This window comes from Bos indicus x Bos taurus, chromosome 8, assembly GCF_003369695.1.
Source record: "Bos indicus x Bos taurus breed Angus x Brahman F1 hybrid chromosome 8, Bos_hybrid_MaternalHap_v2.0, whole genome shotgun sequence".
NCBI classification, from domain to species: domain Eukaryota; kingdom Metazoa; phylum Chordata; class Mammalia; order Artiodactyla; family Bovidae; genus Bos; species Bos indicus x Bos taurus.
Window position 1 is genome coordinate 40153242 of NC_040083.1, and position 25973 is coordinate 40179214.

Consider the following 25973-nt stretch of genomic DNA (forward strand, 5'->3'; position numbering starts at 1 on the left):
TTTCTGACTTACTTCACTCTATATAGTAGACTCTAGGTTCATCTACCTTATTAGGACTGACTAAAATGTGTTCTTTTTTATGGCTGAGTAATATTCCATTGTACATTTGTACCACAGCTTATTCATCCATTCATCTGTCCATGGGCATCTAGGTTGCTTCCATGTCCTAGCTATTGTAAACAGAACTGCTGCAATGAACTTTGGGTTACATGTGTCTTTTTCAGTTTGGTTTGTTCAGAGCATATGGCTAGTAGTGGGATTACAGTGTCATATGATGGTTTAATTCCTAGTTTTTTTAGGAATCTCCATACTAGAGATTCTCCATACTCCATACTAGAGATTCTCCATACTCCATACTCCATACTAGAGAACTCCATATGGAGTTCTCCATAGTGGCTCTATCAATTTGCATTCCCACCAACAGTGCAAGAGGGTTCCCTTTTTCTTCACATCCTCTCCAGCATTTATTGTTCGTAGATTTTTTGATGATTCTGACCATTCTGACCTGTGTGAGGTGATATCTTATTGTAGTTTTGATTTGCATTTCTCTAACAATGAGTGATGTTAAGCATCTTTTCATGTGTTTATTAGCCATCTGTATGTTTTCTTTGATCTGTTTAGGTCTTTGCCCATTTTTTGATTGGGTTGTGTGTTTTTCTGGTATTGACTTGTATGAGCTCGAACATCACTTTTAATCTAGATTTTTTTTCATACTGGTGTTAATCTGTGTTATGATTGCTTTTTTGTATTGATGAGAAAGAATTTGGATTGAATATAATGTTCTTTTCATTTGACCTAACTTCATTATTATTGTTCAGTTATTGCTGATATAGTGTCTGAATTTAACACCTGTAAGGTATAGAGATAAAACAGTCACAGTTACATTAATATTAACTCATATTCCAGTTATATTTACAAAGATGCTTGGATTACTCTAGTTCTAAGCTCAAAAATGCCATTAAATAAAGGACACACTGGGAACTTACACTATGTAGGCCTTAGATTATCTGTGTTGAGACTTGTGATGTTAGAATTTTTAAAAATATTTTGGTAGTTAATGTTACATAATTTTACACAATGACAGGTTTCAAGTTGCTTGAGCCAAAGGGTAGATATTTCAGCCTTCCAATCTCTCTAATTTTAATCGAATCCGTAGTGGATGTGACTTACTCTACCAACTCTCACATAATTGAAAGAGTTCTTTAAATTGTTTCCTTTAAAAGAAAACAAATCAGACTCCAAAACCCTGAAATTTAATATCAGTCATTGTTGGTTGGAGTACCCAGTGTCTTGCCAGAGAGACAAGATCACAGGGTCTTTATACAGAGCAGACTATAGCAAAAGCTTTTCTGATTTTTGGTCCAGGTTACTACTGAGGTAGGTGCCTACTTAGCCAAGCCCACATGGTCTCTGGAAGTCTGCTGCTTGCCAAGCGATGTGCTTGGCACAGAAACCTTTGCCAGAGCTGGGAGCCCCTAGACCTAGAGCCTAGGCTTGGTACATTTGCCATTGCAACTATTCTCTCCACCCCCATTGCCTTTGCTGAGAGCTGCCTCACTACTCAAGGTACTGTAAAACTGATGTTCTTCCCAACTTTGGGCAGTCTCTCCTCTGGCTTTCTCTTCAGAGGTACTCAGAGCACCTGGCTAATCTCAGTGGATTTAGGTTTCCCCACAGTTTATTGACTATGCCAAAGCCTTTGACTGTGTGGATCACAATAAACTGTGGAGAATTCTGAAAGAGATGGGAATACCAGACCACCTGATCTGCCTCTTGAGAAACCTATATGCAGGTCAGGAAGCAACAGTTAGAACTGGACATGGAACAACAGACTGGTTCCAAATAGGAAAAGGAGTTCGTCAAGGCTGTATATTATCACCCTGCTTATTTAACTTATATGCAGAGTACATCATGAGAAATGCTGGGCTGGAAGAAGCACAAGCTGGAATCAAGATTGCTGGGAGAAATATCAATAACCTCAGATATGCAGATGACACCACCCTTATGGCAGAAAGTGAAGAGAAACTTAAAAGCCTCTTGATGAAAGTGAAAGAGGAGAGTGAAATAGTTGGCTTAAAGCTCAACATTCAGAAAACGAAGATCATGGCATCTGGTCCCATAACTTCATGGGAAATAGATGGGGAAACAGTGTCAGATTTTATTTTGGGGGGCTCCAGAATCACTGCAGATGGTGACTGCAGCCATGAAATTACAAGACGCTTACTCCTTGGAAGGAAAGTTATGACCAACCTAGATAGCATATTGAAAAGCAGAGACATTACTTTGCCAACAAAGGTCCGTCTAGTCAAGGCTATGGTTTTTCCAGTGGTCATGTATGGATGTGAAAGTTGGACTGTGAAGAAAGCTGAGCACTGAAGAATTGATGCTTTTGAACTGTGGTGTTGGAGAAGACTCTTGAGAGTCCCTTGGACTGCAAGGAGATCCAACCAGTCCATTGTGAAGGAGATCAGCCCTGGGTGTTCTTTGGAAGGAATGATGCTAAAGCTGAAACTCCAGTGCTTTGGCCACCTCATGCGAAGAGTTGACTCATTGGAAAAGACTCTGATGCTGGGAGGGATTGGGGGCAGGAGGAGAAGGGGACGACAGAGGATGAGATGGCTGGATGGCATCACTGACTCGATGGATGTGAGTTTGAGTGAACCCTGGGAGTTGGTGATGGACAGGGAGGCCTGGCATGCTGTGATTCACGGGGTCGCAAAGAGTCGGACATGACTGAGTGACTGAACTGAACTGAACAGGACTAGAAGAAATAATAAAACCAAGCAGTGTCTACTTTTGACCCTTTTATAATTTTTCTTGAGACAAAGGAGCACAAAATACAAGTAGCAGCTGAACAAATTTTCTTACATGTACCTAGGCTGTTGAATGGACATTGGAGCACAAGTTGAGAATCTACAGCCTAGAAGCAAAAGATATCTTGTTCATAAGACAGTTGAACAATGATGTGTGACTTCTGGATGCAGGAAGCCAAGTATTTTCCAGTTCTTGGAAATATGGGTGACAATTTTTAGTATAAGAGAATGTGATCTCCATAACTGCCTCCCATTTGATTCTGGGCATCCCATTTGAACTTGTAAGCCTATGTAGAATGTGTGACAAAAAATTATAATACAGTATATGTTTCTTTGGACAGTTCTGAGGAGTTACTATGATGTTAGCCCAGTAGCTTTTAATGATGACTATAAGTTATGACTTTTAGATACTAAGAAGATATCCTGGTTATGAAGAACTGAATGAGATTTCCCCTTAGAACCAGCTCTTAGATCCTAAAGAACAAGTTCTGGTGATTTACATTGACTGTCTTAGACTACTCTCCCTTCATGTCAAGATGTGTATGTGTGTATGTATAGGGAATAAGGAGAGATGCAGCAAACCAATATTTCCAGCTCCTCAGGGACTAAGGATATATCAACAATTGTATTCACCAGGGATCTCTTTCTTTCTTCTACATCACAGCTCACTTTTAAGAGGGAACTTCTCACTTTGTGACCTTGAACTATATTTTTGTTAAAAGTGGTATTATTTATTCATTCATCCATTTGTTGAGCACCTACTATCTGACAGGGGATCCCAGTCATTGTTCCATACAGTGAGAGGTTTTGATAGTGGGCAGCTTTGCCAGTTCTCTTCCAAGCACATTTTTCTCACTTCACTTTGTTAAACCTCCTCTTCGAACTTCCCTCTCCCCTCAGGCCATTAAAAGGCTCAGGTCAAGTTTCACCTCCTCCACCAATCTTCCTCCAGTTAACAGCTCTTTTTCTTGTCTAATCTATTTCTTTGCTTGGCACATGGCAGCTCAGTTTAAGATTGGATGTTTCCTTCTGTCAGAATGGTGGTGGTGGTTTAGTCGCTAAGTCGTGTCCGACTCTTGCGACCTCGTGGACTGTAGCCCGCCAGGCTCCTCTGTCCATGGGATTTTCCAGGCAAGAATACTGGAGTGGATTGCCGTTTCCTTCTCCAGGGGATCTTCCCAACCCAGGAATCGAACCCAGGTCTCCTGCATCTGCAGTCAGATTCTTTACCAACTGAGCTATGAGGGAAGCCCCATAGCTACCATCAAGAAGACCACATATAAGGCTTCCCTGGTGGCTCAGATGGTTTAAAAAAAAAAAAAAAGAACACATATAACAAATGTTGTGAGGATATGGAGAAAAGAGCACACTCCTACATTGTTGTGGGGGAATGTAAACTGGTGTAGCCATGGTGGAAAAAAAACAGCATGGAGGTTCCTTAAGTTCAGTGCAGTTTAGTTCAGCCGCTCAGTCATGTCCAACTCTTTGCGACCCCATGAATTGCACACCAGGCCTCCCTGTCCATCACCAACTCCCGGAGTCCGCCCAAACTCATGTGCATCGAGTCAGTGATGCCATCCAGCCAGCTCATCCTCTGTCATCCCCTTCTCCTCCTGCCCTCAATCCCTCCCAGCATCAGGGTCTTTTCCAATGAGTCAACTCTTCGTATGAGGTGGCCAAAGTACTGGAGTTTCAGCTTTAGCATCAGTCCTTCCAATGAACACCCAGGACTGGTCTCCTTTAGGATGGACTGGTTGGATCTCCTTGCAGTCCAAGGGACTCTCAAGAGTCTTCTCCAACACCACAGTTCAAAAGCATCAATTCTTCGGTGCTCAGCTTTCTTCACAGTCCAACTCTCACATCCAAACATGACTACTGGAAAAACAAAAAACTAAAAATAGAACTACTATGTACGTGCTAAGTCGCTTCAGTCATGTCTGACTGCTTGCGACCCTATAAACTATAGCCTTCTAGGCTCCTTTGTCCTTGGGATTCTCCAGGCAAGAATACTGGAGTGGACACAGACATAAAGAACAAACTTTTGGATTCAGTGGGAGAAGGAGATGGTGGAAAGATTTGAGAGAATAGCATTGAAACATATACATTACCATATGTAAAATCAAGTTTGATGCATGAAGCAGCGCACCCAAAGCTGGTGCTCTGGGACAACCTAGAGGGATAGGGTGGGGAGGGAGGTGGGAGCGGGGCTCAGGATGGAGGGTACACAAGTATACCTGTGGCTGATTCATGGTGATATATGACAGAAACCATCACAATTTTGTAATTATCCTCCAATTAAAATAAATAAATTTTTAAAATTTTATTTAAAATTTTAAATCAATTAGATTTAAATTGATTTAAAAATTAAATCGATTTAAAATTTTAAATCGACTTAAAATTTTAAGTCGATTGCCATGCCCTCCTCCAGGTGACCTTCCCCACTCAGGATATGACCCAGAAATTCCGTTCTTGGGTATATATCCAAAAAACACTAATTTGAAAAGATACCTTCACCCCAATGTTCATAGCAGCGGTATTTACAACTGTCAAGGTATGGAAGCAACCTAAGTGTCTATTATCAGGTGAATGGATAAAGAAGATATGAGATACACACACATACAATGGAATACTACTCTCAGCAATCAAAAAGGATAATATTTTGCATTTGCAGCAATGTGTGAATGGACTTGGAGGGCATTATGCTAACTGAAATAAGTCAGAAAGAGAAAGACAAATATTGTATGATATCACTTATATGTGGAATCTAGAAACAAAACAAACTAGTGAATAAAACAAAAAAGAAGCAGACTCATAGATGAAGAAAACAAACCAGTGATTACCAGTGGGAAGAGAGAAGAGGGGAGGGGCAATATAGGGGTAGGGGGAAAAAGGTTATTATGGGATTAGATGAAATCCCATGTGTGAAACTTGTTGAAAATTGTAAAGCACTGTAGATTTTAAAGGATCTTTCATTCAATTAAAAAAAATCAGGTGTTTCTTAATCATTTCATGTGTTGATTAAAACTCTTTGCTACTGGTCAGAGGCTCTTTGGGGGAAAACCTAATGGCCTGGGCCTCCGTTACTATAGCACAGCACAAAGCCCACAGGTAGTGCTTAATAAATGTGATCTGTTCATGGTTTTGGGGAAACCGAAGCAGTTTTCCCATTAAAGTATGCTTCCGTCCTCTTTTTTTCCTCATCTTTTCTTATATTCATGGAAGTCCTCTTTTTACAGAGCAAGTATAATTTCACCTTGAATTCATATATCTTTATAGATTAATCACATGTGTAAGCCTTGATGTAAGTCTACTAGATTTTATAGTAAGCAACAATTGTTTAGCTTATCTATGTGTTTGGACTCCCTAGAGTATATACTATACCACAGAGCAGGAGCACAAATAAATGAATACCTAGTCCACGAGCGACAAATTTATGCCAGTACTGGTATTTCAGCTTTTCAGAGTAATGGTTTGCTTATTTAACAAATGTATCTGCTCTTGTCCCATGGGATTGTTAGAAAATTGGTCCAGGGAAAAGCAGTAAAATGTGCTTACATTTCCTCTTTGGTTTTCTAGGCTAATTGTTGGTGAACTTTATTTAACACTCTTGCTTCACTAAGAGTCTCTATGGAGCAAAGCAGGTTTCAGTTAACTTGGCAAATCATTACAAGAGAGAACAGAAAGGTCAGCATAAGCACTCTGTACTAATTAGTTGATAATTGATGTACAATAGCTGACTGATGGGACTTTAGAATATAAAGTTTGGGAATGCTGTTTAATGTATCTTTACATCTTTATGAGGTGGTTTGGAGCTGTGTGTTCTTAATAACGTCTTATCAGGAGTGCCCAGTGGTGGGGAGAAAGAAGACTGAGACTTCTTGTCCAGGAATCCAGGGCACTGAGTGGCACAGAAAGCAATATGATATTTTTTAATCTCTCAGAGTATAAATACAATTCCATTTAATGCAGGGATAAAATGAAATGAGTAATGCTGGTGATTCCATACTTGGTGGCCAACATTCCTGAATACTGACTAAGGTTAGAAGAGTGTTAGTGTGAAAGTTATATTCTTTGTGGGATAAACTTGATAGATTCAAGCTGAACTCCAGGGGGCAAAGTGGTGGGACATTGCCACAATTCATGGGAATCTTAATTAATCTGGATTAGGACTTAATCTATTTATTATCTGGTAATGAGTAATTAATTTCAAACTGGAGTTACAAAAATGACCTTTATATGACCTCCTCCTTTTAATTTTTAAAATTTATTTATTTTTCCTCCTCTTTATTTTATTTTTTAATTTAAATTTATTTATTTTAATTGGAGGCTAATTACTTTACACTATTGTATTGGTTTTGCCATACATCAACATGAATCCGCCACAGGCATACACATGTTCCCCATCCTGAATCCCCCTCCCACCTCCCTCCCCATACCATCCTTCCGGGTCATCCCTGTGCACCAGCCCCAAGCATCCTGTATCGAACCTGGACTGGCAATTCGTTTCTTATATGATATTATACATGTTTCCATGACATTCCCCCAAATCATCCCACCCTCTCCCTCTCCCACAGAGTCCAAAAGACTGTTCTATACATCTGTGTCTCTTTTACTGTCTTGCATACAGGGTTGTCGTTACCATCTTTCTAAATTCCATATATATGCGTTAGTATACTGTATTGATGTTTTTCTTTCTGGCTTACTTCACTCTGTGTAATAGGCTCCAGTTTCATCCACCTCATTAGAACTGATTCAAATGTATTCTTTTTAATGGCTGAGTAATACTCCATTGTGTATATGTACCACAGCTTTCTTATCCATTCATCTGCTGATGGACATCTAGGTTGCTTCCATGTCCTGGCTATTATAAACAGTGCTGCGATGAACATTGGGGTACACATGTCTCTTTCAATTCTGGTTTCCTCGGTGTGTATGCCCAGCAGTGGGATTGCTGGATCATAAGGCAGTTCTATTTCCAGTTTTTTAAGGAATCTCCACACTGTTCTCCATAGTGGCTGTACTAGTTTGCATTCCCACCAACAGTGTAAGAGGGTTCCCTTTTCTCCACACCTTCTCCAGCATTTATTGCTTGTAGACTTTTGGATCGCAGCCATTCTGACTGGTGTGCAGTGGTAACCTCATTGTGGTTTTGATTTGCACTTCTCTGATAATGAGCAATGTTGAGCATCTTTTCATGTGTTTGTTAGCCATCTGTATGTCTTCTTTGGAGAAATGTCTATTTAGTTCTTTGGCCCATTTTTTGATTGGGTCGTTTATTTTTCTGGAATTGAGCTGCAGGAGTTGCTTGTATATTTTTGAGATTAGTTGTTTGTCAGTTGCTTCATTTGCTATTATTTTCTCCCATTCTGAAAGCTGTCTTTTCACCTTGCTAATAGTTTCCTTTGTTGTGCAGAAGCTTTTAATTTTAATTAGGTCCCATTTGTTTATTTTTGCTTTTATTTCCAATATTCTGGGAGGTGGGTCATAAAGGATCCTGCTGTGATTTATGTCGGAGAGTGTTTTGCCTATGTTCTCCTCTAGGAGTTTTGTAGTTTCTGGTCTTACATTTAGATCTTTAATCCATTTTGAGTTTATTTTTGTGTATGTGACTTCCCTGGTGGCTCAGATGGTTAAGCGTCTGTCTACAATGCGGGAGACCTGAGTTCGATCCCTGGGTTGGGAAGATCCCCTGGAGAAGGAAATGGCAATCCACTCCAGTACTATTGCCTGGAAAATCCCATGGACAGAAGAGCCTGTTAGGCTACAGTCCATGGGGTTGCAAAGAGTCGGACACGACTGAGCAACTTCATTTTCATGGTGTTAGAAAGTGTTCTGCTGCTGCTGCTAAGTCGCTTCAGGCGTGTCCGACTCTGTGCAACCCCATAGACGGCAGCCCACTAGGCTCCCCCGTCCCTGGGATTCTCCAGGCAAGAACACTGGAGTGGGTTGCCATAGTGTTCTAGTTTCATTCTTTTACAAGTGGTTGACCAGTTTTCCCAGCATCACTTGTTAAAGAGATTGTCTTTTCTCTGTTGTATATTCTTGCCTCCTTTGTCAAAGATAAGGTGTCCATAGGTGTGTGGATTTATCTCTGGGCTTTCTATTTTGTTTCATTGATCTATATTTCTGTCTTTGTGCCAGTACCATGCTGTCTTGATGACTGTGACTTTATAGTAGAGCCTGAAGTTAGGCAGGTTGATTCCTCCAGTTTATTTATTTTTTAATTGATGAATAATTGTTTTACCATGTTATGTTGTTTTCTGCCATACAACAATGGGAATCAGCCATAATTATGTGTATTGCCTCCCTCCTGGCTCCCATCCCACCCCTCTAGGTCATCACAGAGCACCAGGCTGGGCTCCCTGTGTTATACAGCAGCTTCCCACTAACTGGCTGCTTTACAGATGATAGTTTAAACTTTATCTCCTAAATCTTTTATCAACCAATTATAGTATATAATATATTATATAATATGATATATTATATATAATATATAAATACAATATATAATTTTATTATATATTATATATATATAATATATAATCTCTTAACTTGCTTCCCTAACCATTGCTTTCTTATGCTGTCATTTATCACCATGTGGGTTTCTCCTCATTGTTTGTCCAGCTTGTCTTTAATGTACTCTTCCATCCTTTATCCTCATCTCCACCAGATTAATCGTGGCTGAGCTTGGCTTCTACTGAGATGCACCACTATCTGTAGCACAGGGCTCCAGGTGCATGTCAGCAGGCCAAATACAGCACAGCATCTGGCTTAGCTGGTTTGAAGTGAAGCCTATGAATTTGCATTTTTGAAAAACTTCCCTGGTGACACTAATGTGCAGCCAGGTTTGGTGCCATTCAGTTCAGTTCAGTTCAGTCTCTCAGTCATGTACGACTCTTTGCAACCCCACGAATCTCAGCACACCAGTCCTCCCTGTCCATTACCAACTCCCGGAGTTCACTCAGACTCATGTCTATTGAGTCGGTGATGCCATCCAGCCATCTCATCCTCTGTCGTCCCCTTCTCCGCCTACCCCCAATCCCTCCCAGCATCAGAGTCTTTTCCAATGAGTCAACCCTTTGCATGAGGTGGCCAAAGTACTGGAGTTTCAGCTTTAGCATCATTCCTTCCAAAGAAAGCCAGGGCTGATCTCCTTCAGAATGGACTGGTTGGATCTCCTTGGAGTCCAAGGGACTCTCAAGAGTCTTCTGCAACACCACAGTTCAAAAGCATCAATTCTTCGGCACTCAGCTTTTTTCATAGTCGAACTCTCACAACCATACATGACCACTGGAAAAACTATAGCCTTGACTAGATGGACCTTTGTTGGCAAAGTGATATCTCTGCTTTTGAATATGCTATCTAGGTTGGTCAAAACTTTCCTTCCAAGGATTAAGCATCTTTTAATTTCATGGCTGCAGTCACCATCTGCAGTGATTTTGGAGCCCCCCAAAATAAAGCCTGACACTGTTATCACTGTTTCCCCATCTATTTCCCATGAAGTAATGCCATTGGTGAATACATAATGTCCAGTTGTTAATTCAGGCCCACCAACCTGACTCCACAAGTCCTCTATTTTCTCCCTTTTTTCTGGTGAGATCCCCTTCTTGCAGGCAACTCTGATTTCTCATTTCCTTAATACATGCCATGCCTCCTCCCTGCTGTTTCCATGTGTGCACCTTACTATCTCCTCATTCATGTGCTCATTTGTCTTTCAGTTTTAGCTTATTGTTTTCTAAAGAGTGTGCTTTTAGTATGCTACTCTTGGGTGAGTCATAGGGGAAAAAAAGCACCCTAAACAAATATATTTTGTATATTATTTGCTCCCCTCAGAGATTTATTATATGCATTTACATTTTATAATGGCTCTGAGAAGACCTGTAATAAAGGGATATGGTTAATTAGAGTTTCCCAAAGTTATTTGACTGTGGATTTGTCCATGACCTCACATAATTTGTTATCGTTGAAAACCTTTGGACTTCCTAAAAGACGTGCTTTTTTGGTTAAGATTGTTCTTCAGTGAATTATCCGGTACGTAGAGATTTCCCCCTTTTCTGAACTCCTGTCTCTGTACTTCAGTTTCATGCTTTATTCTTGTAGTCAAGTATCATTATCTGGTTGTTCCTAGGTGAATACGTCTTATCTCTACGGAGTTATTAGCACCATGGAGGCAGGATGTTCTACTCAGTAGTCCTTTCATCTCATAAGTTTTGTGCAGTTTTGACTGTAACATACACTAAATTTAAATGTGTTGTTCCTGAATAAGGAAGCTAGAAATTTCATTCTGATTCTCTTCTTTTGGTGTTCTTAGCCATTTGCCCATGCTTTACTAATATTTCAGAGTAACACATTACTACCACTTCATGAACACATGTGAGTATGTACATGTGTTCATGAAAGTTGTCACTGCTATATCTCTGCAGTAAAACATTACAAATTTGATAAAACACTGTATAATAAGCCTAGTATGTTTAGTATGCAAGAATTTATCTCTAGTTCCAGGGAGGAGTATGAATGAAAGCTGGGGAGAGTCTAAGAGTAAGATAAGATGGGAGTGAGGAAAGGCCTGAAGAGTGCAGTCCATTGGAGGGGGATGTGTCAAGTGGAAGGTCTTGGGTTGGGAAGTATCAGCATGCAGTCCTTAGTCATTCAAGAAAAGAGGTGCTAGAAATAACAGAAAAGTACCATAAATGAGTTCTTTAATAAAATATAACTAACATTTATAATGCATAAGTCCCAGACCCTATATATATATTACCTATATTAGATCACTTAATCCTCAAAACAACTCCTTGGGGTAAGTAATAGTAGTATTAACTCCATTTAGAGCTCAGAACACTGAGGCACAGAAAGCTTGAGTAAGTTGCCCAAGGTCACATGGCCATTCAGTGCTGGAGCTAGCGTACAGATCCATGCTTTTAATTATTGTGCTGTTTGCTGTTACCTCTCTCCTCTTTTATTTCTCCGATTTTCTACTTTTCCAACAACCTACAGCTCCCTAGTGTCTACTGATTTACCATTCCTTTCTTGAAGATCCACTTCTGCAAAATATTTCTTTGAAATTCATGATCCTGGATTGGAAAACAATTTCTCTAAAGGTTATTATTGGATAATTAGTAATATTTGAATATAAATGGTGCATTAAATACTAGTACTATATCATTGCTAAATGTCTTAGTTTGATGATTGTGTTATGGTTACATATTTTGGGGTGAAGGGCATAATAAAACAATAATAGGCTTATATATAGCGAGAGATGGACGATGGTTAGATAGATCAACAGATGGAATTTATCAACTGATAAATTAGATAGAAGATTCATGCACTGTTCTTAGAGCTATTCTGTAGATTTGAAATGTTTTATAATGAAAGACTGGGAAGAAAACCCTGATCCTTAAAGATGGTAAAGTTATGATAATATATACTAACCCTTTCAATCCTCATAGAGCCCTATGTATTAGGGCTATTACTATTACTACTATTACTTTCCTCAGGACCTTACAGGATACCGAAGCACAGAGACTTTTAAGTACCTTGCTCAGTGTCACACAGCCAGTGGATGGGTGAGACAGACTGAAATCTTGGTATGCTTTATTTCTGTTTCCAAAACACTCTGCATATGTGTTGGGTTGAACCATATAGAAATTGCTCTTATTTGATCATGTTTAACCTGTAAAGAAAGACATTTCATATGACCCAACCTGGGAGCAGGGCTGTCTTTTATAGAATGGCTGTTTTGGTGTTCCTCTTCACTGGCCACTCATGGAATCTTGATGGGACTCTTGTCTGTCTTGCTCACCATTGTCTCCAGGGACTGCCGAGCTCATGGTTGGCATTTGATTAGTCAGTTGAATGAACAATAAAAACCACAAAAAGAACTGATTACTTTTCCTTACTACCTCTCATATATATGTGTCATTTATGTTCCCCCAATATCTGTGTCATTTTTAGAGGAACCAGTGAATAAACATAGATCATTCTGAAAGATGCAGCCTCAGCAGGGGTAGTTGCAACATAGTCAGCTATTTGACTTCAAGAGAACTCTTTTAACTAATGAAGATGTTAATTAAAAACACGGCCTTGCTAAGATGACCTCTCAGTTCAGGAAATGCAAATCATTTGTACTTCCCACCAACATGCAGCGATTTTGGCTAGGATGTATGTGGTACTTAGAATGCCATCCACTCTAATCCTTATTTGAGCAGTAAACGCATTTTTAAAAAACGTTGTACAGTCTCTAAAAATAAGCAGTATTTAAAAATGAAAACCAGCACACAAGTAGTTGGCACATCTGGTAGTCAGAAAAGTTCTATGGTTTGTTTTCAGGGAATGACAAGCCAAGGAACGTTCAGACTTGGCCAGTTGAAAACTTTTCTTCTATCTGTGATGACACCTGGTTTTAAAAAAAATTGGCTCCAGGCTCAAAGCAGAAAGAACATTGGAAATGGGTAAAGAATTAAATAGTATCATTTACTTGTATCTTGTTTTATGCAGGGAATTACAAAGAACTGTTTTCTTCTTACTTCAAGAAAGAATGCAGGGAAAAAAGTGATGACAGGCATGAACAATAATAACAACAGCTGCAACAAAAATCACAACCAACATCAATTCAGTACCTACTATGTGCTAGGCAATGTGTGGAGTCCTTTGTGTGTATAATTAATACTAGATGCACAACAACCTTATGAAGTAGTGTTCCATTTCCATTTTACAAATGAGAAGACATAGACATAGAGATAAACACACATATTTAAGTAATTTGTCCGAGTCACACAACCATCCTGGGTTTTGGGTTCCCAAGCAGGCTGTCTCCAGAGCCCAAACTACAATACACTAGACAATTGTGAGCAACTTGGAGGTATTCATTCTGTCCAGAATTATGAAAAAAATTGAAGTTAGATGCTTGCATTGAGCACAGTGGTTCTTGGTCAAAGTATTACTTGTCTCCACGTGTGAGAGTGATGATGCCATTTTCCAGAACATTCTTGAAGCTGCTCCACAAATATAATATGTTTCTAAGAAATTTAGCTTCATGGACACTGAATGTAATACCTGTCAGAAGTTGTCACTCCTCTATGGTTAGATACAGCTCAAGTTGACTAGTGAATTCAGGAGTAGGAGGTGTTATTGTGAAAATGATGGAGACACTGGGGAGGGGAGGACTAATGTTTCTTTATTACAGTCAGAGAAAAAGTACTATGAATGTGAGAATCCAGGGTATAGGGTTACCAAGGCAGCCTTGACCACTGTCAAATTCTAGCCTAGGAAGATGGATTTATAATTACTACTTCCACAGTTTCATTTTCCATCCATACCTCTCATTAGGCACACTGTGGAGAAATATCAAAGGACTGACTTAGTTGGAGTCTGTTTTTGAAAAATGGCACGGTTTTAAACAAGAAGACCAGGAAGACTTTAGTGGAAATAATGTCTCAGTATTTAATATCATATATTAAAATCTTTTATTTTCATTCTTTCCTAGCTTCATTGACAGACTTTATTGTGTACTGTACAGGCCTTAGGCTAGGTGCTAAAGAAGCAGTGATATCTCAAGCAAGAGCTTTGTCTCTAAAAAGCAATCAAGTATAAATGGATGACAGTCATGTAAACATTTCAGTTCCCTGAAGGTGCTGAGGCAAATTTGTTCTAAAAGACTGTGGGGGAACGAAAAGAAGAATTGATTAGATTTGCCCAGCTGGTAGTGTGTGAAGGGAGTCATAGGGAAGATGATCCTTGAAGAGAGAGGCTGATCACTAGGTAGACAAATTAGGGTAAGGCTGTACCTAGCAGAGAGAAAAGTGTGAGCAAGAGAAGCGTAAAAATAATTTTTTCAGCAATCTTATTGGTATTTATTCTAAGCTGTGCATTATTTTCACATCAGAGTATCTGTGAAATAGAAACACCATGTACCAGTTTGATGTTTTTACTGATATATGAAATAATGGTATGACTTATATGGCATCTAAGATTTGATGAAATGATGTATTAATATGCTTTGGCACCAAATAGCATTTCTTGGGTATGCTGTCCCAGCTGCTAATATGTCTTTGTTTTAGAGGTAGATATTAATACCTTTTTATTGTGAAGGAAACAGGCATGAAATGAGTGAGTTCCTTAAATATATGACACTGAATTGGACAGAATACCTGACATCTAATATTGCTTTTAGTAGCAGTGGCTGGTAGGGATGGAACCTGGGGATGGAATTCAAGTGTCTTATATACTGGACATTGCCTTTTTCCAAGGTAAAAAGGGAGTTTGAAAATCAAATTGCATGTAGCTTGTTGGAATTTAAAAAGATATTAAGCTTATGATCATTGCACAAAAATGTACCCACTCTCTTGGTATCAAGATGAAACCCTGATGGTACAGTGTTATATGAACTATGAAAATAGAGAGACTATCTATGACTGATGTTTCAAGGCAGAAGAAGATGCGTCAGATATAAGCAGCAGGGAGAGGGGTAGGTTCCGGTTTGTGTATCTGGAAAAAATTAGGAGATGTTTCTGTAGGATCTTGAAAAGTATCCAAGGAAGGAACAAAGCATCCAGCACCTAAACTTAAACACACAGGTGCCTTGAAAATGCACTCTCATAGAATTTGTTTCTGCTCTGTCAGTAAATCCCTGTGTGACCTTGGGCAAGTCAGTTACCACTTGGATTTTAGCTTCCCAGAGGCCTGGACTGGAGAAGGCTTCCTGCTTGCTAAAGATGCTGAGACTCTCCTAGCACTTTGGAGATGTGAGTTCATTGATGAGAGTGTTAGTGATTATGCTAAGGTCTTGTTTATCCTTAGTTTTGTGGGCTCTTGGAAGAGAATGTTACAAAAGATGGAAAAGTCTTTTTTTTTTTTTGCTATTAATTTTTAAAAAGACAAAATAAAATATTATATTCTCTAAAGCTAAGTAAGGAAGGTTACTGTGATGCTTTTCTACTACTTTGATCCCAAATATATCAATGGGAAAGATGAGGAATTTGGTGAGAAAACTTTAGAGCCTAATTTGCCAGAAAACCTAGGATCATATTTCTTTTCATTTACCAGAAATGGGAACTGAGACTTGACCAAGTAGTTTGCAAAAAATGTTTGAAAAAGTATATCCATGTAAAAAGAATGTCTAGAATGATTCAATGACTATTATTATTTTTTTTAAATGAGTCATGGCAGTGTTTACCTTTCTCCTCTTTGCTTTTCACTTTTCCGTAACGGCACAGATTCTTGAGGGTTTCTTTCTTTTTTTTTTTCTTTCCCTTCTGGTTATGTACCAAATTTTTACTACATTCAAAGATTGTTGCTAATGAAATGAAAAATCTATGTCAAATTTGGTTAACATACTACTTTTAAAATAATGTTTTAAGGCTGTCTCATCCTGATTTTTTAAAAAATTGGGTATATGTCCAATGGCAATATATCAGGGTGAAGAGGAAAAATAAAGATTGGAGAGACACAGCCAGACTATATCCTTTTAAAGAGGCTTTTTGGAAGGCCAGACTTGAATGAAGTGAACCAGTTAAACAAGTTTTTGTCAGTAGTGTCAACTTTCCTTGCTGGGCAATTTAAGATGTTAACTATTTTGGAAAATACATGGTTTGATATAAGTAATCCCACCTACTTACCACCTTAACCCTTTAGGTAAAGAGATGATAAAATATGATTCTTAATATAACTGGACACTTGAATGTAGAAGGAGCAAAATGTAAGCATATTTTGTATGAGTGGTGATTATAGAAGGGTTTCTATTGTAGCATTATGGATTTTTCATTGGAATTACAGAAAGCTTTTTGGTATCACTAATACTGAAAAAAAAAAAAGATGATCTAAGGACTGTCTTTAAAGATGAGTCCTGATGTAAGTTTGCACATATGTGTATTTACTGATTTCTGATGTAAGGGACATGGAAGCTAACCTGATTCATTTGTTTTTAGGGGCTCTTGGCTTTGGGCCTCAGTGCAAGTCCATTGGAAAAGGCAGCTGCAACAATCTAGTGGTCACCAGCAGTCCCATGATGGTTCAGCGACTGGGACCCATTTCACCTCCAGCAAGCCAGGTCTCTACAGCATGCAACCAGATCAGTCCTAGCTTACAGAGGGCAATGAATGCAGCCAACCTGAATATACCTCCTTCAGATACCAGGTCTCAAATTACTTTTTTTTCCCCCTTCTTATGTTATAATCACACCCATGAGTGTTTTCCCTTTTCTTCCTGAACACGTGCCCACACAACACACATACAGACACACTCATTCTCTCTCTCACTCACTCAAGCAGCTCTTTTACTTTGAGCTTTGTAGGGGAAGGTGTATAAAAACTGTGTGTGCCATAATACCATCTTAACTGGGAAGAATGATTTAGTACTTTCTGTCATAACGTGTGAGTGAAATTAATGCCAACCTTGAGATTTTGGGGCCTCAGTGACTAAATGTGTGCATGTTAAGTCGCTTCAGTCATGTCCTACTCTTTGCGACCCTATGGACTGTAGCCCGCCAGGCTCCTCTGCCCATGGATTCTCCGGGCAAGAATACTGGAGTGGGTTGCCATGCCCTCCCTCCAGGGGATCTTCCCCACCCAGGGACTGAACCTGCATTCTCTTACGTTTCCTACATTAGCAGGTGGGTTCCTTACCACAGCACTACCTGAGAAGCCCCAGTGACTAAATAAATACCAGTATATTAATATTTTGATTCCTGGTAAAGGTCACATCATGGCCTGGAAAGATAAGATGTTCCATGTACATCTGTCTTAGCTGCTCGTTTTTCAGTGTTCATGTTGCAGTGTCCTAAGGTTGCTTTACAGTCTGTTTTGTTTGTCCATCCACCCATTCACTTGTCTAAGCAAGTATTTTAAATATCTATGTTCTGCATAATACAATAGTCGAAGTTTAGGGAGATAGTTGAAAAGTTAAAGATAGAAATTGTGACTTTTCAGACTTTATGATGTATCTGGGAAGACGTACTCTCATGTGTGAGTTACATAACATTTCAACACAATGCCTGATTAGGTGCTGAAATAAGTAGGTTCAATAAATGCCATATATCTATCTCATGGGAGATAATTAAATAGGGAAATTATCTCAGACAGATTTTTATAGCTCTCTAGGTTGATATTACAGGCTACATAAAACGAAAATACTCTGCAATGTGTAAGGTCTATTTCTATGTTTGAAATGAATTATTTCATCTTTTATAAGTAGTCTTCTTGGAGAAATACAATCCAAAGTTTTTGCCTGCGTCCTGGATCTGCTGTAACTGTGATTTTACAAAGGAAATGGACCTCTGTTCTGTGGACCTCTGTACCCTTCTTTGGGGACTGGAATCTGCTGAGATGCCTTGCAGTTCTGGGTTCTATTTCTTCCTCTTCTTCCTCCCCTTCCATCTTCTTTTCTTCTTCTTTCTCCCTCTTGTGTCTCTGCACTGTCCTAGCTGCTATTCAAGACTCTGAAATCACAGTTCCTGGATGATTTTTTATGCCAATTTTTTTAATGAGATGGGAATGTGTTTTTTCACCTGAGATTTTTGTGTGTGTGATGGAAAGCTGCTTCTGTCATTTTCCTGTTGATGATTATGCCTTGAGGGACTCTTCAGACTTGCTGAGTATTGCATGTGAAATTAACTGTACTCATGGGGTAGGTGTCATTGGGAAGTCTTCAGCTTCCTGTCTGTGGCAAGTCCAGTCCATGCCTTGAAGGCAGAAAGTCATAATTAATGGAGAAACTAAAGGTAGGCAGGGCACAGGCTGCTCCAACCATGCATGTATCTAGTGCAGTCCCTTTCATGGGTCGAGCAGGGAAGGGTCATTATCTCAGTGTTCTCTAGCATCTTTGATTCCTTAGCATAAATTTTTATACTTAAAAGACAACATCTTAGAGATGCATTAACATATGTTTTAACTATGTATTCTGTGAGTCCTTCTATGGAAATAATTTTTTTGCAGGATGAGCAAAGAAACAGGAGTTGGGAAAGAGCTTGGTAAAATATCAAATTCACTTTTAGCAGTTTGGAAAGGTTGCATTTGTTTGTGATACTTAAACTGGTTTGTGTATTCCATAAGAGGAGAGAGAGGATAGGAGGCAACAGTTAAACCTGAAGGCACTTTGCTATCTAGAGATAAAGATAGGATGGAGAGAGCATCAGCTTTGTGTTTTATCTATTGGGAGCATGCCCAAGGGTTGGGGGGGGGGGGCGGCAAGGAGGAGGAGTTGGGATGGTGAGGCTGGGTGGAAGTTTAAACTGTTCAATCTGAGTGATGATTGTCCTATAAAAAACTGTCAAGTTTATTACTGTTTTTCCTGATTATCTATGTAATTCTTACTAATTGTAGAAGATGTGGAAAACTGTGGACAAGCACCAGACAGTATATGATAGTCATCCTGAATCCCATCACTCACAGGCAACCATGGGTGAAATTTTGACATATATCCTTCTTCTTGTTGTTTAGTCACTAAGTCATGTCCAACTCTTTTTCGACCCCATGGACTGTAGCCCACCAGGCTCCTCTGTCCATGGGATTTTCCAGACAAGAATACTGGAGCGGGTTGCCATTTCTTTCTCCAGGGGATCTTCCTGACCCAGAGATGGAACCTGCAGCTCCTGCATTGCAGGCGGATTCTGTTGAGCCACCAGTAGGCAAACATATACATCATAGTGACCTACACAGTATTATATTTATTTTTTTCAGTTAATATAACCAATTTCCTTTGTCATAATCTTTTGTGGTTAAAAAAAATCTTTATCATCATATAATGACTTCTTCCTGCCCAAGATTCCATTTTATTAAAAAGTATATAAATAAAGCTCTAATTTTTATCAGTCTTTTTTAACTGGGCTTTTGTTTCCGTTTATTTCAGTATTATAAGTAATACTTTATTGGATCAATTTTGTCACTCTTTCGTTGCACATCTCTTTTTCATGACATAAATATGTATATATATGTATACATATAGATATATAGTCATTTTCTTGTGCCCCTTTTTGAGGAATTCCTTGTTGTATTTCTTTTGAGCCGTTTGGCTTGGTCATCACACCTCTTATGGCCCCAGTAGAGTTACTGAGCTCTTGCTTCACCAGCCACCCTAACCTATTTCACTGATGATTTCTTAAGTTTTTCATATTGCTTTCATTTTGTTTGAGTTATATTTCTTTCACATATAGCTTCAAATTAACTGGTCCCAGGAAATAATATGCTTAGGATTAGATGAACATCCAGAAATGGAGATTTCTCTCAGTATGGTGATAGAACCACAGCTCTTTGTCACTTTCTTCCCCATAGGCCTGGTGTGGGTAGCAGCAGGGATTATAGAAAAGAAGTTTTTGGAATCTTTCTCAATCATTCAACATATTGTTTCAGAAAGAAAACAGAAAATGTGGGTTCCATTTATAGCTTGTGTGACTTTAAGTCTCTTATACCAGATCTTTTAATCAAGATGAGCATTACGGACCATGTGTTGGGTATGATACGGGGAAAACAATAGAGGATATATCTGATCCAACTAAGTGACTGTTTATCAAATCTGCTGCTTTGTTTGTACTTATTTAAGGATTCTTGGCCCCCCTCCCTTTTTTTTTTTTTTGCATCATTGGGAGGAATTTCACAGAATCTTGGTTTTATTCTTTGAAAAACAGAGGTTATTTTAAAATTCCAATTTGCTTACTTCACAGGCTGTATTAAGTGGAATAATATATAGGGAAAATACTTTGTAAGTTAAAAATGGTTATCATTATATTAATTTACTCACCTTAATCAACACTTTTTTGGGGGGGGCAAACTTCATCTAACACTCTGGTGGGTACTGGCAGAGATAAAAATAATACCTTTTATTGGAGGTCTTTGAATTTTATTGAGGAAGACAACACTCACAGATGCCTGAAGTTAGCTATGTTAAAGGTTCAATATAGACAGAATATAATTTTTCTGGAAAGAGAGCTTTTACTGAGAGCTACTATGTTTGGGGCAGGTTTCATGGATTAGAATTTTGAAATATTAAAAGATCTGGGTAATTGCTCAGAAGAGAGGTGGGCTGCTAGGCAAAGGCCATTTGTTGGAAGTTTTGTTCTTATTAAGTGTTCAAGAAGAGAGCTCTCCATTCATATTATTGCCTTAGGGAATAGGACATAGAATTGCTTTCTGAAAAAATTTTGATAACTGTCTTAGAACACTGAGATATCTAAGGACTTAAGGAATGTGCCTGCATGGAATTATGCTCAAATTTAAATCAAGTCATATTTAGGTGTATTTTAAGAAAAATAAGGAACAGCTCTTAACAATGGAACAAATGAACATGTCTTACTATAGGCAGCCCTCAAACCAAATAGTATAATTTCAAATGCAAAACATATATAGGTGTGTAAAATACTTCCTACCTGCTATTCACTGCTTGACTGGTTTGATCTCCTTTCTTGATCTCTCAAACCAGTCAATCCTAAAGGAAATCAACCCTGAATATTCATTGGAAGGACTGATGCTGAAGCTGAAGCTCCAGTACTTTGGCCACCTGATGCAAAAATCTGATTCACTGGAAAAGACCCTGATGCTAGGAAAGATTGAAGGCAATAGGAAAAGGGAGTGACAGAGGATGAGATGGTTAGATAGCATCACCCACTCAATGGACATGAATTTGAGCCAACTCCGGGAGATAGTAAGGGACAGGGAAGCCCTGCATGCTGCAGCCCGTGGGGTTACAAAGAGTCGGACACTGAGTGACTGAACAAATTCACTGCTTACAAATCTGAAATGCTCTGGTATGACAGTGACCAGGCAAATGCACCATTTAAGAATGTTATATAAACCACCTCAACCTCAGGGTGTAAAGCAAAGTCAGTTGTCTTTGCCTTATATATGACATGACTACTGATTTGACTTGGGTCTGAAAGCAATTCCTGAATCTCCCTGGGGAAAGGACTAAAAGGCCCTTGACATCCTATCACCAGGAGTTATCTGCAGGGAGAGCTACATGCTGTGGGTGTGCTGAGAAAATAATTGAAAGCATTCATGGGGAATTAAAAAGCAGATGGTTCAGAAACTACTTTGGGACTTGCAAAGGACTTCAGCCCAAATATAAGGATCTGGACAGAGAAAAGAAAATCTGTGTTAGGGGCAACTGGACTTAAATTCTTGCTGTGTTTGTCAATGGTAAACATTACTTCACTGGATGAAAACACCAGATTGACAATGGTGTAATCTCTCACCTAATACTGTGCATTTCAGAGTCGAGATGTTTTCTTGCTAATCTCATGCTTGTAGGAAACAGTGTTCCTGGCTTCCATTTTGTGAAAAGAAGTAAGAGGAACAGATGGGATGAGAATACTTCTATTTTCCCTCAGTTCTTTTGCAACAGGTTGCTTTATAACAGCTGGAAGTAGTAAGTGGGCTCATCCTGGGAAAGACAGACATTCTATACAATATTTAAAATTTTTTTGTCAGAAAAAAGACTGTAAAAAGCCAATAAAAGCACATATTAAAAAGCTGGCTTTTTAATATACACTATTCTGAGTTGGAAATGGCAACCCACTCCAGTATTCTTGCCTGGAGAATCCCATGGACGGAGAAGCCTGGTAGGCTGCAGTCCATGGGGTCGCACAGAGTCGGACACGACTGAAGCGACTTAGCAGTAGCAGCATTCTGAGTTGGGAGTATGGTGAATTGTGTCTAGCCTCTTTGGGACAATGTTTCCATCCAAAAGGCAGAGCTTTTCTCTTCAGTGAGTTTTAAAGTGATGATATCATGGTTAAAGCAAAATGAATTTTAAAGTGGCTAGACTACAACACAAAGCATTTTGATATTCAGGTAAATGTTGTGACATGTGAGGCATGTTTTGTAAAGGGTAAGAAGGACAGGAGGAGAATTGTTGCTACAGTAATTAAAGCAGATGCTTTGTTCTCAGTGCAAATCTGCTCTGATTTGAGGACAGCAGCTCATGGAAGATCCAAAACTGCAGGTGTAATTAAAACCTTGCATGACCCACATGCAGAATTCCAAATATGACTTGACTTCAGGTTGTCACTCCTTTATATATTACAGCTGTATTTTATATATAATTTTTATTTCTGAGTTAATTTGATGTTGTGACTGACTGCTGACTACTTATAGTGTGAATTGCTGTCTTTTATAGAAATATGTATAATTCCTTGATATCAGTAGAACAAATTTGTGAAAGTATTATTAAATCCTCTGGATGACCCTTTGACTTTGATTTACTTTTTTTCCCCCCCAAATTAAGCATTGGTTTATATTTTACCTTACCAAACAGATTTCATTCAAAGGCTGGGACTCTGTTTAGACTTGTATTCCTAACAATGCCTATTTGTAGTGTGTTGCACATAGTAGGTACTTAATAAATACTTGTTTATTTGGTTTTCAATAATTATTCCTAGGTCTCTAATTTTTCTCTGTCGTAAAAAAGATATATAAAAATATAGCAAGGACTATTTATTATCATTGAAGTGTTAGATTATTTATAACAATAGATCTTTGTTTTATTATTCCAATAAGCATTAGCCTTTGTTTTTCATCTTGGTAAAATGTTATGTACCTGGAACTAAAAGTCTTGGGCTTTATCTTAGCCAAAGAATGTGTGTTTAGCTGAGAATGCAATTAGGGGAAGTACTTAACAGATTGTCAGTGCAATATTCTTTTAGTATTAAGCAATCCATATCCTGCTAAAATGTTTGTCTTTTTTTTCCCCCCTCTTCCGGCTGCTGTTCCAGGTCCCTTATTTCACGAGAGTCTTTGGCCTCCTCAAATTTGAGTCTGACAGAAAGTCAGTCGACCTTGAACGTGAAACAAGAGTGGTCGCACGGCTATAGGGCTCTCCCTTCGCTCTCCTCGAACCACAACTCTCAGAATGGCACTGATCTAGGGGACCTAATTAGCCTTCCTCCTGGGACATCCATGTCCAGCAACAGTGTCTCTAACTCATTGCCACCCTACCTTTTCGGTATGGAAAATAGCCACTCTCCTTACCCCAGTCCCCGACACTCTTCAGCCAGGTCCCACTCGGCCCGCTCCAAGAAGAGAGCACTGTCCTTGTCCCCGTTGTCCGATGGCATCGGGATAGACTTCAATACCATCATCCGCACCTCGCCCACATCCTTGGTCGCCTACATCAACGGTTCGAGGGCTTCCCCCGCCAACATGTCTCCACAGCCTGAGGTCTACGGGCATTTCCTGGGAGTGCGAGGCAGCTGTATTCCCCAGCCATGCTCAATGCCAAGCAGCCAAAAGGGTGTGCGGGTGGCCAGCGGCGGCCTGGCTCTCCCGGCCTACGATGAGGACGGTGCACTGGAGTATGAGCGCATGCAGCAGCTGGAGCACGGCGGCCTCCAACCCGGCCTGGTCAACAACATGGTGGTGCAGCACGGCCTGCCGGACCCTGCCGGCCACGCGGCCGGCCTGCTGAAGACGGAGCGCCTGGATGACTTCCCTGGTAGCGTCCTGGACCTGCCCCCCGCACCCTCTCTGCCTCCTCTGCCACCGCCGCCCCAGCCCCAAGGCCCCCCGCCACCCTATCATGCCCACCCGCATCTGCATCACCCAGAGCTGGTCCACCAGGCCCAGCCGCTGGCCCTGCCTCAGGCCGCCCTGGAGGAGGATGGGGAGATGGATGACGTTGGGGGCAAGCACTGCTGTCGCTGGATCGACTGCAGTGCCTTGTATGACCAGCAGGAGGAACTTGTGCGGCACATCGAGAAGGTTCATATAGACCAGCGCAAAGGCGAAGACTTCACTTGTTTCTGGGCCGGTTGTCCTCGAAGGTACAAGCCATTTAATGCCCGCTATAAACTGTTGATCCACATGAGAGTTCACTCGGGGGAAAAGCCCAACAAGTGTTCGGTGAGTCTGCTAAAGCCCCCTGGAGCCATTGGAGGTGTATGTGGTTTTCCAAACTCTGCCACAAGTTGGGGAGTGTTTTCTTTTATGGAGGTTGGGTGCTGGAGGTCTAGGTATCCATGAGATTTGACTCCTCTTCAGCCTGAGGAAGGGGAAAGTTTCTTTAATTATTAATGGCTGGGGTATCTCTCCACTTTAGATTCTCTTCTGCAAATGTATATGATCAGGGGAGGTTCATCTGCCACTGTCCAAAATCTTAGAAAATTGATTCCCATCAGGCACCAACTTAAAGTTGCTGAAATGTGCAGGGCAGAGAAACACACACCACACCACCAGCAAGCTTTAGCTCTTTTCCAAAGTAAATATTCAGTGACTTCCCCTTCCCTGCAATAACTGGGTGAGTATTAGGGTTAGAGTGATGGTTCTGATATTTGGAAAGGAACTCACACTTAGCAACTTGGCTAGTAAAAATGTTGCTGCATACACCCACGGGCCTGCACACTGCACACTCCAAGGCTGTGAGACTAGTTAATGATTTATAGCCAGCATTAAAACACTCAGGGATACCACAGGAGCAGAATCTGACTCGATCTCCCTGAACTTTAAGGAGAGGAAATTGGGTGAAAATGTATAAAGAGAAAGAACCCAGAGGGGACCGTGCCTTTGGTGTTGAAAGAAGTTGGCATGGTGTCTTTCTCCCCATCTCCCCTTTTCACAGCATCAATCCTGGAACTATCTCTCTTTGCAAAATTTGCTATTTTTGAATAATATAACTTTTAAATGGTTACACAATCATTTCACACCTAACAGAAACCCTCTGGGTTTACAAGCCGGACATCACACTTGGGATCACAGGGTGGCTTTGCACGATCTCAGACAGCTCGCTTAACTCTTGGAAAAAGAAGAGCATGTGTTTTATGTTAGTCCAGATGGACAAGAATATTTCTTTTAGAGTTAACAATCTGAGAATTGTAGGTATTTCCTGGATATTGAATATGTTGTAGGTCACTTAATGTGTGAAATATATATATATATATATATATATATATATATGATTTTGAAAAGGAACTTATTTAGATGGTGGCCCCACAGCCAGAGTCCCTTCTTTTTGTAGTATGTCTTGAGAATAAAGAATCCGGCCCATGTTTGCCATGTTAATGTTTGATTATAGATTGGCCAAGTTGTCGGATTCATGTAAAAACAAACCAAACAGGTGGTAGTTGTAAGGCAAGTATTAGAAGCAATTTTTTCACCATCCAGTAGGTACTTTTGAAAAGGTTTTAAGAATTTCTGGAGGAATGAAATTGCATTTCTTGTCGTTACATTATGCCCCATGTTATGA

At 39.8% G+C, this 25973-nt stretch overlaps 1 protein-coding gene across 4 annotated transcripts in view; it reads left to right on the plus strand.

The window, feature by feature from the left end:
- Positions 1-25973, plus strand: part of GLIS3 (GLIS family zinc finger 3) — a 505466-nt gene that overhangs the window by 152093 nt on the left and 327400 nt on the right. For 3 of the 4 annotated variants that reach the window (XM_027549366.1, XM_027549363.1, XM_027549364.1), the window contains 2 exons: positions 16736-16943; positions 23509-24634. In XM_027549366.1, the coding sequence (XP_027405167.1) occupies positions 16813-16943; positions 23509-24634 (1257 nt within the window). In that variant the 5' untranslated portion in view covers positions 16736-16812. The remainder of the gene's footprint in view (positions 1-16735; positions 16944-23508; positions 24635-25973) is intronic. The other variant, XM_027549365.1, reaches the window with a different exon arrangement.